General features: G+C 39.9%; 1 protein-coding gene across 1 annotated transcript in view; it reads left to right on the top strand.

Moving 5' to 3' along the window:
• LOC122542627 (ornithine decarboxylase antizyme 2-like) overlaps positions 1–14,278 on the top strand; it is a 14,950-nt gene extending 672 nt beyond the window's left edge. Inside the window, 5 exon segments of the mRNA XM_043680606.1 lie at positions 8,109–8,184; positions 8,186–8,266; positions 10,303–10,475; positions 12,354–12,439; positions 13,754–14,278. Coding sequence (XP_043536541.1) covers positions 8,109–8,184; positions 8,186–8,266; positions 10,303–10,475; positions 12,354–12,439; positions 13,754–13,881 — 544 coding nt within the window. The 3' untranslated portion in view covers positions 13,882–14,278.
• The last annotated feature ends 3,078 nt before the right edge of the window (positions 14,279–17,356 follow it).

Below are 17,356 nucleotides of genomic sequence, written 5' to 3'. Positions count from 1 at the left end.
GCAAAGGTGGGTGGGAGACATGGAATGAGGGATCATTGTGGGAAAATGGGAGGAGGAGGGTGCATTGCGAAATGAGGGCACATAGAGGATGGGCTTTGGAAGTGGTGTCGGTGGATTTTACAGGCTGAAGCATTTGGAGGTGCAGGAGAGGCAACTTGCCTTCTGGACTGTAGTGAGTTGGGACAAGCAGTGGCATGGTTAATAGGATGGGTAGCAGTGGGTGAGCTGCAGTCTGGGGTTTGAGAATTGACTGGAAGGAAATCACTGGGCGAGTGGGTTGCAGAAATGGGAGAGGACATGGGATGACCTGGCTAGGAGTTGAGGTTTGTATGAGAGCGAGAACTGCTTTCTCTGATGAGAGAGCAGAAAATTTGTTATGACAGAATCCCTCTTCAGGAGGGATACAGATATGAGTGGATGGAGATCCTTAGCTCAATAAGGCCAATTTGAGGCAATGAGTTCCAAGGACTGTGGTGTCAGGATCCATGAGGCCAAAATTCAAGATTAAAGCTGTTTAGGAGTGTTTTAAATGCTTTATAGGAGCTTATTTGGATCTAAAATATCCTATTGACAAAATTGAATTAATATTCCTTTGTGTAAAGGCAGTGGAGAAATTATTGGAAAGTAGATGTTAAAATGCTCTGGGAGAAATTTGTATGTGTTAAGTGGCAAGCTCTCCAATAAGATTCCATGGTATAGATTCTGTATGTCCAGTGAGGTGTTGATTATGACACCTTCTGTCATGTGATATGTTTTTAATGTTGTAAACATTTGTAGTGTATGCACTTATGGGCGGATACCTCCTTGATGAAGTCTATGCTGGTAGCTTTGCCTGTTATTTCAAATGGGATGTTTTTCCATATATAATGGAAAAAGTATCCTGCTGTTATTGTATCTTTCAGTGAAAGTATATAAAGGTAGGATTTTAAAATAAAATTTTGATTACATTGACACATTCCAGTCCAAATGACCACTCCATTTAACTACTTAGTTGCTAGTACAATACAAAATGTAGCCTTATTTGCACTGACTTTAGCGAACTATTTCTGTAGAATAAATTTTCTGGATGTTCACACAAACTGTAGAGATGAAGGTTGTAACTGGAGCAAATGCAGCTGGGTTGTTCAGATATTGTTTGTAAGAATTGAAGTAAATAGATGTTGGACCTTGAATATTTGATTTGGAATTGTTTGGAAATATTGACTTGATGTCTCATGTTGGACAGTTGTTGTTACGATGATACATTGTAGACATTAGATTTGTAAAAAATCTGTGCTTTATAACCTTACCAGATACTAATGAACAGCATGTCAGTGTGACTCTCTGCATTAAAACACCTCAAGTGTAATCACTATAAAAAGCAGAGTGGTTTGTGCTGGATAGTTCATTGATAATAAATATGATTTTTGAATCTTCCTGTTTGTGATTTGTGCTGCATCCTTCTAAGTGGGTTTTTAATATTTTTTGTGGGATGTAGACACCACTAGCTATGCTAACATTATTGCCCTTGAAGGCTCTGGTAAACTGTTGCCTTGAATACATTCACTCTGGAGTGTGGATATACCCACATTGTTGGTGAGGGAGTTCTAGGATCCTGATTCAGTAACATTGATAGAATGGTACTGTAGTTCTAAGTCAGGCTGGTGTGTGGGGGGGGACATGCAGGTAGTGGTGTTTCAAAGCATCTGCCCATGGCCTTCTGGATGGCAGCTGAGTGTTTGGGAAGTACTGTTGAAAAAGACTTCGCAAATTGCTTCAGTGTACCTTGTAGATGGTATACACATACTACTGCCAGTGGTAGGAGGGCTGCTCAGTTGGATCTAGCCAGTTTTTCATAGGCCATATGTTCATCAAGTAACTTTCGTCTGAGCTCGGCATTGAGATAGATCATCCACTCAACTATGCAAAATTGCAAATGCTTCATCCTGGTCTTTTGCACTTGATCATTGGCATTCTCACCCATTTATACTTTGTGATGGTCATTACCAATGCCACCCTGGGCATGTGCATCTGCAACATGTGGATTTGCAAAGATGTTTTCAGAATTTTTTTCCATTTTGGATCAGCAACAGGTGGTGAGGAAATCAATCTTGCAGCTATAACCTTTGTTGCTTGATCAGCAGTACTGTTTGCCGTTCAAGTCCTCCTGCTTAGTACATTGTGTGCCCTTATTACTCTCTGCTTCCAGTTAATTACAGACCAAAAAAACTGCAGATGCTGGAATCCAAAGCAGGCAAACAGGAGGCCAGAAAAACAAGTGAGATGGCATTGAGGGGTAAATATTCGCAAAACATCGATTTCGCCTCCTGATGCTGCTTGGCTTGCTATGTTCTTCCAGCCTCCTGCTTCAACACTGGAGTACTGACTCTTCAGCTGGCGGTAGCAAATACTTGCCAGGGAGCTTCCTTCTACAGGTTTGACCCGATGCCATGAGACTTCAAGGGGTCCGGCTTGTTGACTCCCAGGGCAGTTTCCTCAGTATGCTACAATGCCACTATCTCTGAGGGACGTGGAAGTAATGGTGGCATCTAGAGCTGAGAAACTGTGGGATCATATGTTAAGTTAAATTAGATTACTTTTTTAAGATTAGATTAGATTGCTTGGTGTGTAAACAGGCCCTTTGGTCCAACAAGTCCACACCGCCCCGCCGAAGCGCAACCCACCCATTCCCCTACGTTTACCCCTTTACCTAACACTACGGGCAATTTAGCATGGCCAGTTCACCTGACCTGCACATCTTTGGACTGTGGGAGGAAACCGGAGCACCCGGAGGAAACCCAAGCAGACACTGGGAGAACGTGCAAACTCCACACAGTCAGTCGCCTGAGTCAGGAGTTGAACCTGGGTCTCTGGCGCTGTGAGGCAGCAGTGCTAACCACTGTGCCCCTGTGCCGTCCACTAAGAAGTAATGTCAGCATGTTGCTTGATTAGTCTTTGGATAGGCTGTCCCAGCTTTGGTGCAAACTGTCAATCTTTGTATGGACAGCTTTTTTTTAGGCTTGACAAAGCTGGCTGTGAGATTGGTGCCTACTCCAAAGCTGGTTAGTTTGTCATGTTTCACTCCTCTAATTTTGCATAGTTTCATATAGTTGGCTGAGTGTCTTGCTTGGCCATTTGAGTGAGCATTCTTTTAAGAGTCAACCACAGTTTTATGCGTCTGGAGTCACAGGCAGGCCAGACAAGTTGAGAATTGCAGGTTCTTAAAGGATACCGCTGAACCTGACTGGTTTTGCAACAATCAACTGTGGCTTTGGGGTCACTGTTAGATTCTTTAATTTCAGATTAATTTTAATTTCCACCATGTAAAGTGAGGATTTGAACCTCCTTAGGCCTCTTGATTGCAAGTCCAGAGCCATTATTGTTATGCTAAAAGCATTTTGGCAGCCAACTGTAAACCTTGGGTTGCAGTTGGTTTCTCAGTGGTGCAATCCAGGAGTGTTGTGAACTTTTAATTTTATAACCATTCTGAATTACATGAAGCCCGTGAAACGTAGGATGAGAGCATTGAGCTCTGGCATTCGATTGCATTTCAGCTCCTGCAAATATTCTGGTCAGCTTTCTGCGAGCTCAAAGATTTGTATTTGGCAGCTGTGCATTAATTAGAATGTTCTACAGGAAGTAAGTATTGTGGATTATTTTGGAAGCCAGAATCAGATCTAGATTTTAACATAGGCAAAATAAATGAGGTGGTTAGGGAGAGGTTGTGGGAGGAACAATTTTGTGTAATGTCTAAAGGGTAAATGTGAAAAGTTGAATTTATTTTATTGTAAACAAAGTAGACAGGTCACATTGAATGCTGACAATTTTGACTTCTAACCACAAATTAAGTGAAATGGCTACTTTAGGTTTGCTAAGTTTGAAATTTATGATCTCAATGTAACTGGTTTAAGATTGAAATTATTTGATATTAATATTGTGCAATGAACAGCAATCAGAGGAGCCAAAGTTGAAGAAATTCTAGCGAAACATCTAAAGGTTTGGGAATATGAACTGAAGAAGAGTAACTTCTGTAACACTTTTGGTATCCAAAAGCAAATTGACCTGGGCAACAAGTATGATCCTAGTATTGGAATTTATGGTCTGGATTTCTGTGGCCATTGGATGGCTTGGATTTAGCATTTCTGACTAAAAAGGTGAAAACGTGGCGCATTGGTTCAAAACATAAGATTTCCAAGGAAGAATTGATGAGGTGATTTCAGCAAAAATATAATGGCATCCTCCCGACACATGAAAAAGCATTTAAAATCAGTTTGTAACAGTAAAACATTATTGATTCATGGGTTGTGGGTGCCAGTTGGCTGGCCCACCATTTGTTGCTCATTCCCAATTGAGTCAACCACACTGGTGTGGGTCTGGAATCACATGTGGACCAGACCAGGTAAGGACTGCAGATTGCCTTCTCTAAAGGACAATTGTGGACCAGGTGTGTTTTTCTAACAACTGGCACTGATCCCAGTCATTTAGTGATTAAAACTTCATGGACTTTAAAATATTTGACTCAATTTGGTCACAGAATTTAATTATTAAAATATGCAGGGTAATTTTTATTCTTGTAGCTGACTTCCCCAAGGACAGATAGTATTAAACGTTACTCAGTATGTGCTGAGTGTCTGCTGTTAAAGACCTGCAGAGACATGTCATTGATTTTGCTTGACAGTCTTGTGTATATTGACTTCAAATTGTTTGAGGAAGTAGCAACTGCAGATGATGCAACTCACCAGCACAAAGCCATTGCTGCATTGCAGGAAGTGAGTTTGCAGATTCTTAGCACTGTTTTGTTTACTGACAGTCGTCATCTTTATAACTATAACTGTATCACTACTGTAATGGATTGTAAACTCTCATTGCTGACTGAGGCATCTCTAAATGTCAAAGTTTCAGGTAGCTTTTCAAAGCACTGTTTACAGTCAGAAATGCTAATAGCTAGTTTCCCTATCTCTACAAGTATAGTTGTCTTTGGCAAAGCCTTTGGCCTGTCTATTTTAAAGGCCAGTTTAATCTTGATATCATTGTACATCATGAAGTAGCATTAGACAGCAGTTATCAGCAGCTCCTCTTTTTATTTAGTTATTGATATCACTCAACTCTGAGCCACAAGTTCCAAGGCTTGAGCACAGTAGTAAAGACTGATGCACCAATACAGTACTGAGGAAGTGTTGTTCGGCTGAATGTGCCTCCTTTGAATTTGATTTTAAATAGAGGCCTCTCAGCAAAATGTAGATGGTTTTGTGGCATTACTTTGAGACAGTTATCCCTGGTGCCCTAGTCAATATTCATTGCTCAATCAACATCATAAACAATAAATTTAAATGGTGACAATGCCATTGCTGTTCATGGGTTATTGCTGTGTGTAAACTAGCTGTTTTCATTCTTACATTGAGAATAACTACGCTGCAGAAAGCATTTAGTGCTTTGTGACTTCTGCCTATGAAAGTCAATGTAAGTGCTGATATTATGTTGTATCCATCCATTTTGTTTGATAGCTGCCACAGGTTTGGAAGGTGCTATAAAGAAGCAGTGCATTTTGTAAGTGGTACGTGTTGACAGTTAGGGGGGCTTCTAAGTTGCAATTGAGAGGTGTAAATGTTGACCCTTATCAACCGGTATTGTAGCAAAACATTCCCATTTCTTCTCCCGTTGACAGGTTGCTCATTGTTGAAGCAGCTGAAAGTACTGATGCCTGGATCATCTCCCCAAACACTCTTCTTTTAAAAAAGAACATCTGTGTGCTTCAATTAAAAGTTTACTTGTGCATCACGATTCATCGGATGCTGTCAGATGTGATGTTGAACTGTGTCACACCATAACACAGGAAGCCTGCTGCACAGAACTCAAACATTGTGGCTTTTAATTTCTGCACATTGTAGGTGTGGTTGTTGGATATCCATGTTTTCTTACAATTCTGAATTCTACACAGCACGGTTGGATTGTCACCTATTTTCTTGAAGTAATGTAATTGTTCCATCAAATTAAAGACTGTAGGCTAATGTGAGACTACTGTCTCCCACCAAGTGCCTGCAATACTTGAGTCTGGCAGCTGTCTCATTAGCTGTTGCGCTTTGTTTTAATGGTCTTAATTAGATATCCTTGGCCTTGTCCACTGGAAGTTCAGTTCCAGCTCTCCCATCGCCATGATAATCTTTGTATCTGCTGCTGTTAAATTGTTTTAAACAGCATGATTTAGTGCCCCCCCAAGCTCTGCACAGCCTCCCAGGTCACTGGTTTGCATCAGCTAAACTAGTGTAGTTCTTGACTTGATCCCAGTGTACTTTATGTAATAAATGTTGAGAAAATTTGATTTTTTTTTTAAAGGTTTTGTATTCAGGTGTAAAGTGATAATTAACAGGAACTGTGTCTAAAATATCCCAAGGAAGTTCTAATGTTCTGTCTGAAAGCGTTTTAACTGGGGTGGAGGTGGCACTACCATAGTGGTCGTGTCCTAGACTAGTTAAACAGAACATGAGATGTGGATTTGAATTCCAGCATGGCAAATGAGTCTTAATTCAGATTTTTACACCTAGAACCAAAGCTCGTCTAATGGTGACCATGTAACCACATTTCCAAAAACCCATCTGGTTCACTAATGTCCTTTTAAGGAAGGAAGCCTGTCATGCTTAGTAACTTTCATGTGACTTCAGACCCACAACAGTTTGGATGAAACAACTGCCTTCAGCAAATAGGGAAGGGCAGCAAAAGATGGCCTACCCAGTGATGCCCACATTCTGTGGTTGAATTTAAAACCAACCTAGTCTTTGACTTCATTATTCTGGAAGCAGTGGTCTTTGTACCTCAAGTGCTTCATTTGAGAAGTACTTTGGCAATTGTGAGAACATAAGATGTCCTTTCGCTCTTTTTCACTCTGATCAGTATTTGATCACAGCATTTTTTAGGAAATGCTAGTTTTATCTGAATCAATCCATGAATCATTTAGTTTGTGATTTAGGATCGATTCCTACTGCTCAAGACCCCTTGTTAGTACTTCAACCACGGTATGAAAGAAAAATAATTTCAGTAGATACGAAGTGTTTGTTTCTTAAATTTCAGTGGTGTAGTAAGTTAGTTGTAGTGATGGTGCATGAAAACAATTCATCTATTTTGTGGATTAATCTATTTTAGTAGTCAAGTGATAGTTTTCCATATGATATGGCATTTGGGTGAATTTATTCATGGCAAATGAACTAACTTGTAAATGCACAGTTGGGGATTATGTCATTGGCATATGTGGTACAAAATGTTTTAGCCAATAAACTATTTTGTTAACTAGCAAGCTCGCAATTTTACTATTCAAGATACTCAAACTGATCTAATGATGTGATGAAGTAAACTTAATTTGCATGCCTAATCATAAAACTTATTTATAAATGTCTGAAACACTTCACTGGAGTGTTAAAAGCCATAAAAATAAATTGAGGCAGCTGGTCAAAAACATGCTCATAATTTCCACAGAATAAGCTGATTGCCTGATTGTAGAACTTGTAGACATCTGCAGGCTAATTCAGTCTCCCAATTGCCTTTGGCACATTGCTATGGAATTTACCCCTAAAGGGCAGGTGATGCAGTAGAGGTCGAGTGGGGCAGCCTTGCAGTGACAAAGTCAGCAGTGCTACTTCACATTTCAGTGTGGGAAGGGTGGACAGTGTCACTGGCGCCAAAAGGTGATCCGACAACACAAGTGCAATCAGTTATGCAGGTAGCAGGAATTTTCTGTGCCATGATCCCAGTCTTCACAGAATACTTAATAGCATCATTCACTCCCTTCCCTTTTAAAAGGAGAGGTTGACTCTGTTCTACTTGCCAGAGAGCTTTCCATTTTTCTGACTAGCCTCATCACTCAATGAACTGAAATTTAAAGTTAACAATCTTAAAGACAATTCAAAATTTGAGCCTTTTTTAAGCAAGATGATATAATTCAACAGATTCTCAGTGGAGATGCCCATGAGGTTTAATGTTTTTTTTAAATCTCTTGGTGAAAGGCATGTGTTTTCACAAGAAGGAAGTGTTGATGTATTGAACGGTGTCTTCTGGTTCAAAACATTTGTTAATCTGTATTTCTTTGATTGTGACTTCCTCCAAGCCTTAAAATTGTTTTCTTTTGTTTTTGTTTACAGTAATATTCCTTCCTTGAGTGGTACATCTCAGCAGCAGTACTGCAGGCACCTCAGTCCAGGGCCTCTGTGGTGTTCCTGATGCCCCTCACCCATCAGTGAAGATCCCGGGTGGGCGAGGGAATGGAAGGGATCACACTCTTACAGCTCTCTTACATGCGGTAAGCGTATTTATTTTGTTACCTTTTGTGAAAGCTGAATTCTGCATACTGTTGTTAATGCAAACGCAAGTGGTCAGTGAGCTAAAAACACTAAACAATTCCTTCCTGTTTGCTTACATGGAATTGAAGTGTGTGCAATACAGCACATTCTTTTGGAATCCAAACCATAAAGATGGCTGCCAAAAAATAAAATTGGCTTCACCTTCTGCTCAGATTATACTTAGATAGTTGATAACCACTTGACAGCATTTTTCATACTGAAGTGGTATGGCTGATTGTAGTTTTGAATGTTATTCATTAGGATATAATTTGTAGGAGACTCAGGTGGTGATATTGAACATCATACTTGTTCTAATGGGCTCTTATCTACCTTGTCAAAACTATTGACAGCAATCGTGGGGAATTTCCTTTTTTTCTTCGGGAATGAGGGAAGTGTTGAAGTTTCAAGTGCTTCAGCTGTGCAGGAAAAAAGTGGCATTTCAGTGGAAAGTTTAAAACTTTGTTTGGGATAGTTAATATATCTTTCTTTCAACCAACTATCAAATCTTTGTTCTTTCGTCTCTCCACCCTGTACCTGACAGTCTACCTATTGTATCACTAACTTGTTCCAGTACCTGTTGAAAAATTATTGACCTGAAGCAGTAACTGTTTGCCTCACCAGAGACTGCCTGACCAGTGTTTCCACTGTTTGTTTTTTTCAGGAGACCATTTGCAGAATTTGTTTTCATAAATGCGCAGGACAGATGCTTGCAGGATATGGTGTTAAAGTACTTAGCTGAGCTCTGTTCTACTGGCATTTTACAAGTGAAATAGCTGCATAGGCAATGGTTGCGCAGGTTTTCTTGGCCAGGCAACAGACGTTTGTCCCTGTTTTCCTTTGAGAGTGATGTGGCAGGATGGAGAATGCAGTGAATAATTTGAACCAGAAAGTGCTGAAGCTTTGAAATCATATAGCCAGTTATTGTTTTTAAAATATTCAAAGTTTATTTCCCAAGTCTTCCTTACCCCTTTTAAGCGTGCGTTTTAGTGTGGCAGATGTGTTGAAATGTAGGGAGAGTTAAACGTCTTACAACTTGTCTAAAGTTAAACAATGTGCACCACAAGCACAGTACCGATGTTTCCCTCTACACATGTTCTGAGTTGCCAGTGTTTCAAGTCCATCAAAACGTACATTAGAATTTTGAAGATCCTGGCGCAGACCTAGAGAAAAGAGCATGCAGGGAAAAGTTTGCAGTGAGGAAAATGATCAAATGACAAGCTAATACTAATTAAAACAACTCCCAGATGAGGTATAAATGGTTATAACATAATAGCAGAGGGAAACTTAGTGGCTCAAGAACAAAGATGGTTAGACCCTTCCATTTGCCTTAATAACCAGCACCAAGTATTAAAAAGAGGAAGTAAGAAAGGCAGGTGAGATCTAAACTTTTGCTGTCAAGTGCTGGCACCTATACTAGAACTCAGCCAAATTATTTTCCAATGTTAACCCCATTTGAATCCTTTAATCAACATCACCCTGGGGACAGTGGAAAACATTGCAACAAAGCAGCATAGAAACCTTTTTGTGACTGTTAGAGTTCCCATATTATGGACTAACAATCAGTATTAATATTGAAACCTGTATCAAAAGCACAAAATATTTTGGATGGGTTTTAACCCAGCTCTTATTTCCAGTGTTAGAAGATTGAGTGCAGCCATTCTTCCCATCCCTGTTTGCTTATCATAGAATCCCCACAGTGTGGAAACAGGCTATTTGGCCCAACAAGTGCCGAAGGGTGGGAGGAAAGTGATTTGAACTGATGGAGGGCTATTGATTAGGTAGGCAAGGAGCACAGCACTAAATATCTATCTAGGCAAGTTAAATTACTTCTTTTAAAATCACTAAAAGACTGACTAATTTCTGCATCTGTAAACCCTGATCATTGTGATTTAACAGTTGTGCTTAGCCCTGTATGGCTTTCAATGTGGGTTGGACATGTTGAGTAGTAGCCATTTTCAGGTAGTCTGTTTCAATTGGCACCTCCTTCTACTTGCAGGATGAGAAGCTAACTGTAACGCAAGAGCTACCAGTAAATGGAAAGCAGCGCATTATCCATTTTCGGTACAAGTTAACAGACTCTAAGGTATCTGAATGGGATGCACTTTCCTCTGAGAAGAGTCTGTTTGTGGAAATTCCTAATGGTGTTTTGGCAGAAGGAAGCAAAGAAGGGTGAGTAACTTGAAAGCTATTGGCACCTACTCCTAAGCTTTCCTTATGTTTTTGTTCTGAACAACCTTTCCTTTTTCAATTCAGCTTTAAGTAGTATTGAATCATAAGTAAAGGCTTGGGAGAGGGGAGGCTTGAACAATTATTTAGTATTGAAACAAAATCCAAATTGCTGAGAGCAAGGTGTATCTTGGTTGTGGTATGTGTATTTGGATAGAATGAGTTTTAGGTATAATAATGGGAATGTCTGTTAGGCGACATACCTTTAAGGTGAAATGGGGAAAGTTTGAAGGGGCTATGCAAGGAAAGCTTTTGAGGGTGGTAAGTCCCTGGAATGCACTGCCAGGGGAAGTGTTAGAAGCAGCTATGAAAGCAAAATTTGAGGCATTTTGACTGCGAAATGTGTGGACAGATGGGTTACTTTATAATAGCATCATGGCCAGACCAATCTAGCGGGGCAAAAGACCTGTTCCTGTGCTGTACTGTGCTATGTATGAATCTTCTGTTCAGAACAGCAACCTGTGCAAAAGTCCAGTGTTGTGTGCCTGAGGCTTCTTGCTTTGAATCATTTCAATGGATATTGGAATGCTGGGTATAAGCATTTAGTTTGCTGTCTGGCTGTGGGGCAGACTTTTACATGAACCTTCTTGAGTTTGAGAAACTGCTTACACTAATTTGCATGTTTCCTAATGGAATCCAAAATGCTTGCATTTAGCAGCATTCAATGTTGACTTTTTTAAAAAAAAACACGTTAGCAGTGCATGTAGTCAATAATTTTGATCATTTTTATTCATTTCCGTGCACAGCAAAGTTTTGCTGACGGTACAGTTGGCATACATTCAATCTACTGTTCGTGAACATTGCTTAAGATTCCATGTTGTGAAATGTCCTTTCTGTCCTGTATTGTCCTTTTTTAAAAAAAATCTTCAATACCTTGTATGATATTGCTCCCTTTAAATGTTTTCATTCTTGAAACTTATTGGATTTCACTTGGTTCCATATGGAGCAGTTCATTCACAGAATTACCCCTGTGACTAAGTGCACCTTTTTAACTTCACGGTCTCTTTCACTGTTCTTTGACAGCAGCACCCCAACATCCATCCCATGTTCGAACACAATGAATTCACATGTTAATTCACTGTTCCGTTTTACATTGGAAAATATCTAAAAATGAACCTGTTTTGCGTGTGGCTCTCAAACCAATATGCAATTTGAGTGGAACTTCCTTTGACTATTACTTGACCCAATAACTTGGAATGTGAGAGCAGTGCTGCCCCTATATCTCTTCCAAAGTGAGATATCAGTGCTATCAGGAAAGAAACATTAATCATCACCCTTGTACTATCTAACCTTCACTGTCTCGGAGCATTTGTGTTATCAGTGACGTAAAATTTCCCTCTGGCCACTTCTGGTTTCACTCCTGAATTTTCTTTTGTGCCTTAGTTAACCCGTTTTACCCATTATGTTCTTGTTTCTTTGCTGTCATTCTTCAACTTTCAATAATTTCATCATAAACAAAGTCAGTTGAATTGAACTGCAACACCAAATTCATTAAATTAGGGGTACTGGGGTTCTAACAATAATCCCTCAGTATGTTGCTGCACCAAGTCCAATTTTGTTTCCTTCTGTACTAAGTTCCCTGTTTGGGCGTATTAAACTCTTGCCTCCAGGACAGATGAGACTTGAACCAGACGTTATAGTCCAGAGGTAGAGACACTGACACTGTCACTAGACCCTTCATTGTGTGCGTAATCTTTGTGGTTATGTAAACTTCCTTGTGTTAATTCTTGACCTGCAGGTTTGACTTTAAATAAGGGCAGATGTTGGTTCAACCGAACAAATTACTATTCCATTGGGCTGACTGTTATTTTAATATGGCAGGTTAACAGCGCTGCTAGAATTTGCTGAGGAGAAACTGAAGGTGGAATATGTATTTGTCTGCTTCTACAAAAACAGAGAGGATCGAGGTAAGAACTTTGTGCACAGTTTGCAATTCTATCGTAGATTCAGTTCTAGTTCAGTCTGGATGCAAGGCCACTTCCAAGCGTTAACATGCTGATCCAGTTCCAACTGTGACCCTCGGTTGAAAAGACAACTCCAGGGAAAATACTTCCCCCTTGCTGTCGTCTTCAAACTGAATCGTTACATTTGGGTAATATTCCTTTACTAAAAGCTTGGTGGCTTAATTACCTGGCCCTTCTCTGATAGGTTGTTGCAGTCTCCAACAGTGTGTTATGGTCCACTTGGATTGCCAAGTGCTGGTGAGCTGTATAGTGTCAGAAACAACACCACTGGAATCATTCCACTCCCTTTTGTAGTGTTCTCAGACATGGCAGATTTCAGCCTGGTTTGATGTTGCATTTGCTCTTTGTTCTAGTGGCTCTCAAGGAGCAGTATCTGAGTGGGAGGAGTATCAAACCAAGATCCACTATTGACTGCTCTTGTTAAAATGCTAATACAAGGAATTAATGTTCTCTGCCAGCTACAGATTTAAAAATCCAGACGGTTGATAAAATGTATGGACCATTTTCTCAGTAATTTAGTGTAATCCCCATACAATGTGAATCTGTAAAGGCATTTGGGTAACAGTTACTGGTTATCCAAAGTGAATGGAGTATAAATATACACTGAGCATTCTGTTGATTGAGATTTTCTCCATTGGAAAGCCATTAGGTTGAAAACTAAGTATGTATCTTGTGGCATACAACCAGATCAGTTTCAGTTAATAATGAGGCTGTATATTCATTACTGTACTGAAAGTTCATTATCTGTGAAAAGTTCACTTCATTTTTAGGACTATGAAATTACATCAGCAAGTTGGACTGAACTAAAAGTGAGAATGGAGGGAGTAGTGAAGAAAAACTGTCGGGCAGACGAAACAGTGGGGATTTCATAGGTCATTTTCTGAAACAACAAAGTAAATGTTCAGTTTGTGAGAAAATTTGTAGCTCGGGTGCTCGTTGCTGTGGTTCTGTTCGCCGAGCTGGAAGTTTTTGTTGCAAACGTTTCGTCCCCTGTCTAGGTGACATCCTCAGTGCTTGGGAGCCTCCTGTGAAGCGCTTCTGTGATATCTCCTCCGGCATTTGTACCACCTAGACAGGGGACGAAACATTTGCAACAAAAACTTCCAGCTCGGCGAACAGAACCACAGCATCAAAGTGCATGATTTGAATTCTGTAAAATGCTTTGGTCGATAAACTAGTCACCTGATACAAATTGGTAACTGGTGAAAGTATGTTAACTGATGTTGGATTCTGTTTTTTTTTTTCCTGTCTGGACAGCCTTGCTTCTGAGGACATTCAGCTTCATGGGCTTTGAGATTGTGAGACCAGGCCATCCCTCGGTTCCAGCTCGGCCTGATGTGCTGTTCATGGTGTACTCCATTGACCAGTCTTCATCTGAGGAGTAGCAACCACATCAAGGGACACTTTACTGTTTCCCACTTTTTAATTGTAGCTCTGGTGGGAGAGGGTAGTCCTTAGTATAAATGCTGTGTAATACCCATAGCTATGGCCTGTAAAAGGTGCAGATTTTCATTGTCTTTTGCGTAAGCAAAATTTGATCATCTTGCCTAGATGTTCTTTAGGCAATCTGGGCTGAATTCAGCTTCATAGATTGATACTGAGCAGGAATAGTTTGTCTCGAATTACAAATTTGTCAAGGTTTTTTTGTCATTTGTTTCTTGAACTGTGTGACTATTTGTCATTGCTGTTTACAGAAAATGTTAAGCCTGTGAATTCCTTTCACATTGTGTTTTTATGTAACTTCTAGAAAGCTGTTTAAAAAATTAAAGTATTTCAAATTTACCCTGTGTTGAATAGTTTTTCTGGGAAGATGTTTTTGCCTGATTTGATACACCACCCAGAGTCACAAAAGCAGTTCTTCCCTCAATTGCTTTCCAGAATTTTACAACAATGGAAATGTCCAGTCGTCCATTAGGATTGTGCTCTTTTCCCAAATGTGCCTTCATCCCGCTTCTCATTTAAATGTTTCTGTTCAAGTAATTCAGATTATCTAAGTGAATCTGGATTCTGAATAGTCAGGTGAACTGAAGAAGGGACCTCTCCACCACCTGATGCTGCCTGGCTTGCTGTGTTCTTCCAGCCCCCTGCTTGTCTATTTTGGACAGGATTCCAGCATCTACAGTTTATTTTTTGTCTTTAATTCTGTTGTAACTGCCCTCTTTACCAATTCAGCTTCTGTTCATAAGTGATCTTGAAGTCATTTGGACTGCTGCAACCAATAGATTATTATATTCTAATGATATACAAGCTTTATGCATGATAAACTTACTTTGAAATCTGACTCTTGATGTTAAGAGGTTGTAACATCTGCATTTGTCATTACATCTCAACAGTAAGCAAAGGAAGTGTAGGGATGATTCATTGTATAAGCTTGAGTGGTTCAGAATAAAAGGCTTGCATTTAAAATGTTTAAGCAGAATCTCTCAGCAGACATTTCACAAAAACTATAATCATGTTTTAATCTCCAGGCTCATTCCTTTTGAAGAAATACACAGGCTGGTATGAAGATTTTCTTCTGATCTGAAGCAAGGAGCACAAAGTTGATGTCCTCTGCTTTGGCAGCAAGAATAGAAAAGCGATATTTAATTAGTCACTACAGAATGAGACAGTACTGATTAATCTAGTACGTGAATCAGTGTTAGCATGCACATGTAATTGGGAATGTAAATGCAATACAGGCCTTTATTGAAGAGGTCCCAGTGTTAAAAGTATGGCACTTTGCTAAAAATGGAGGACTTAATGTAGAGCATTTTGTGCAATTTTGTTTCCTTACTCTAGGGTGTAGTTGCATTAGAAACAGGGAAGTGAAAGTTTACTGGGCTGGTTTCTGGCCTAGATGACTTGGGGAGAATGATTGGCCCTGTACTTGTTAAAGTTCAGAACAGGAGATAGTGATCTTACTGAAATGTAAGATTGAGAAGATGTTTCCCTTGTGGAAACTAAACTGAGATACAGTTAATAAATAAATGACTTTCCATTTAATAGAAACAAGGATTTTGTTTAAGGCTTTGACATTGTCCTCTGCAAAGATTAGGAGAGGCTAGGGTCATTGAATATCTATCAAAGCCAAGTCAGATTTGATGTCAAATGAATAGTTTTACAAAATGGTGGAGCAGGCTTGATAGGCTATCTGGCCTATTCCCACATTCTGTTTTTGGATCTTGCATTACTGGAAAGTAAATGTCCATCCTTTTGCTGCACGAATGTGGAATATACTTCACATCCAATTTAGTGAATGACTAAGATAAATGTAAAGGTTCTACAAAATTGGGTGCAGTCTTTAATCAATGGCCATGCATTATTCTAGGGATGTTGTCAATGTGGGTGAAACTGACTTTATTGCTCATGGCCATTTTGAGAGAAGTTGTCTTAACCAGTTTGGTTTAAGACTGTGGTTATGCCAGACTGGTTTTAGGAAGGGAATGTGAGGATTTGGATACAATGACCATATAGCATGATTGCATGCAAATCAGGTGAATGTGACTTGGATGTGATGGCATATGTAAACAATTGCTATTCTTGTTTTACATAAGGTCATAGCAGTTGGTGTGTATTCTGCAGATCTGACATTATGGTCTAATTAAGCCAGTGGAAAATATTTTATCTAATGTTAAAAGACATTCAGGTGTTTATATGTTCAGTTATCATACTTCATGCTGTGGCTGCACATTGAGGTGAGTATTCAGTCAGTCATTTGAGTCTTACAGATGGTGAGAAAGGTTGAGATGTCAGTGATGCGCCATTTGATGTTTAATGATGATAGAGGCAGAACCTCTGAACTAAGTATCTAGATATACACTTGCATACAAGGTTATGCGCCAAGTGCTAGAAAATGGGATTGGAATAATTGGATACTGTAGTGAATTTTGACAGGCACAGGTCTAATGGCTGAAGGGGCTCTTTCTGTAATGTATTTTCTGCTGTTCAATATGGTGGTTACCTGCATGGGTGAAATTACCTTCCTCTTGTCGGACTAGACACTAATCTTCATTAAGAATTTGTAGTCTGGCACAGATTTTTTTCCATTAAAAACGAAATTGTGAATGGTACCACTCACTGCAAAATTGCCAACAATTTGGGATCATGATACATCTGTACAAACACTGCTGCTTCAGTGAAGGTATTAGCCTCTCCTAAAGTGGGTATTGAAGAGGGGAACAGTGCATGAGTTCAGTGTCTCTTGTTGAAAAACTGCAGTAGTCAGCCCAAAGTTTAAATCTCTCAAGAACATTAAAGTGATCACATGACAAGTGGTACAATTTCTGGTTCTGCCTTAAGTTCTTTTTCCATTTGTTGAGTTGGTCTATGGGTAAGGCTGCCAGTATCTTCAGCTCCATAATATATCTTGACTGACCCTGCCAAAAATTGGCCAATGTTACCACTAGCATAATGGACAGGATGAAATCCTGAGTCAGAGTCCCTACAGCATTGAGCCAGACCATTCAGCCCATAGAGTCCACACTGACCTACCAAGGAGCATCACATCCAGATCCCTGCATTCCCCATGGGCTCCTCCACCTATGCTGCACATCCCTGGACAATTTAGCATAGCCAATCCACCTAACCTTTAGACTGGGAGGAAACTGGAGCACCCGGAGGAAACCATAGATGTGGGGAGAATGTGCAAGCTCCATACAGCCACTGTGTTGCTCGAAAGCTGTTTTGATTTCAGGCAACAGCTTGGAAACAGACCTTTTGGTCCAACTCCTCTGCACTGGCCTGACATCCCAATCTGACCTAGTCCCATTTCCTAACATTTGGTCCATATCCCTCTAAACCCTTTCTATTCATATACCCATCCAGGTGCCTTTTAAATGTTTGTAATTGTACCAGCCTCCTCCACACACAATTTAAAAACAG

Source organism: Chiloscyllium plagiosum, chromosome 40, assembly GCF_004010195.1.
Source record: "Chiloscyllium plagiosum isolate BGI_BamShark_2017 chromosome 40, ASM401019v2, whole genome shotgun sequence".
Taxonomy (NCBI): domain Eukaryota; kingdom Metazoa; phylum Chordata; class Chondrichthyes; order Orectolobiformes; family Hemiscylliidae; genus Chiloscyllium; species Chiloscyllium plagiosum.
The sequence above is the reverse complement of the archived record's forward strand: the minus strand, read 5'-3'. Positions and strand labels throughout refer to the sequence as shown.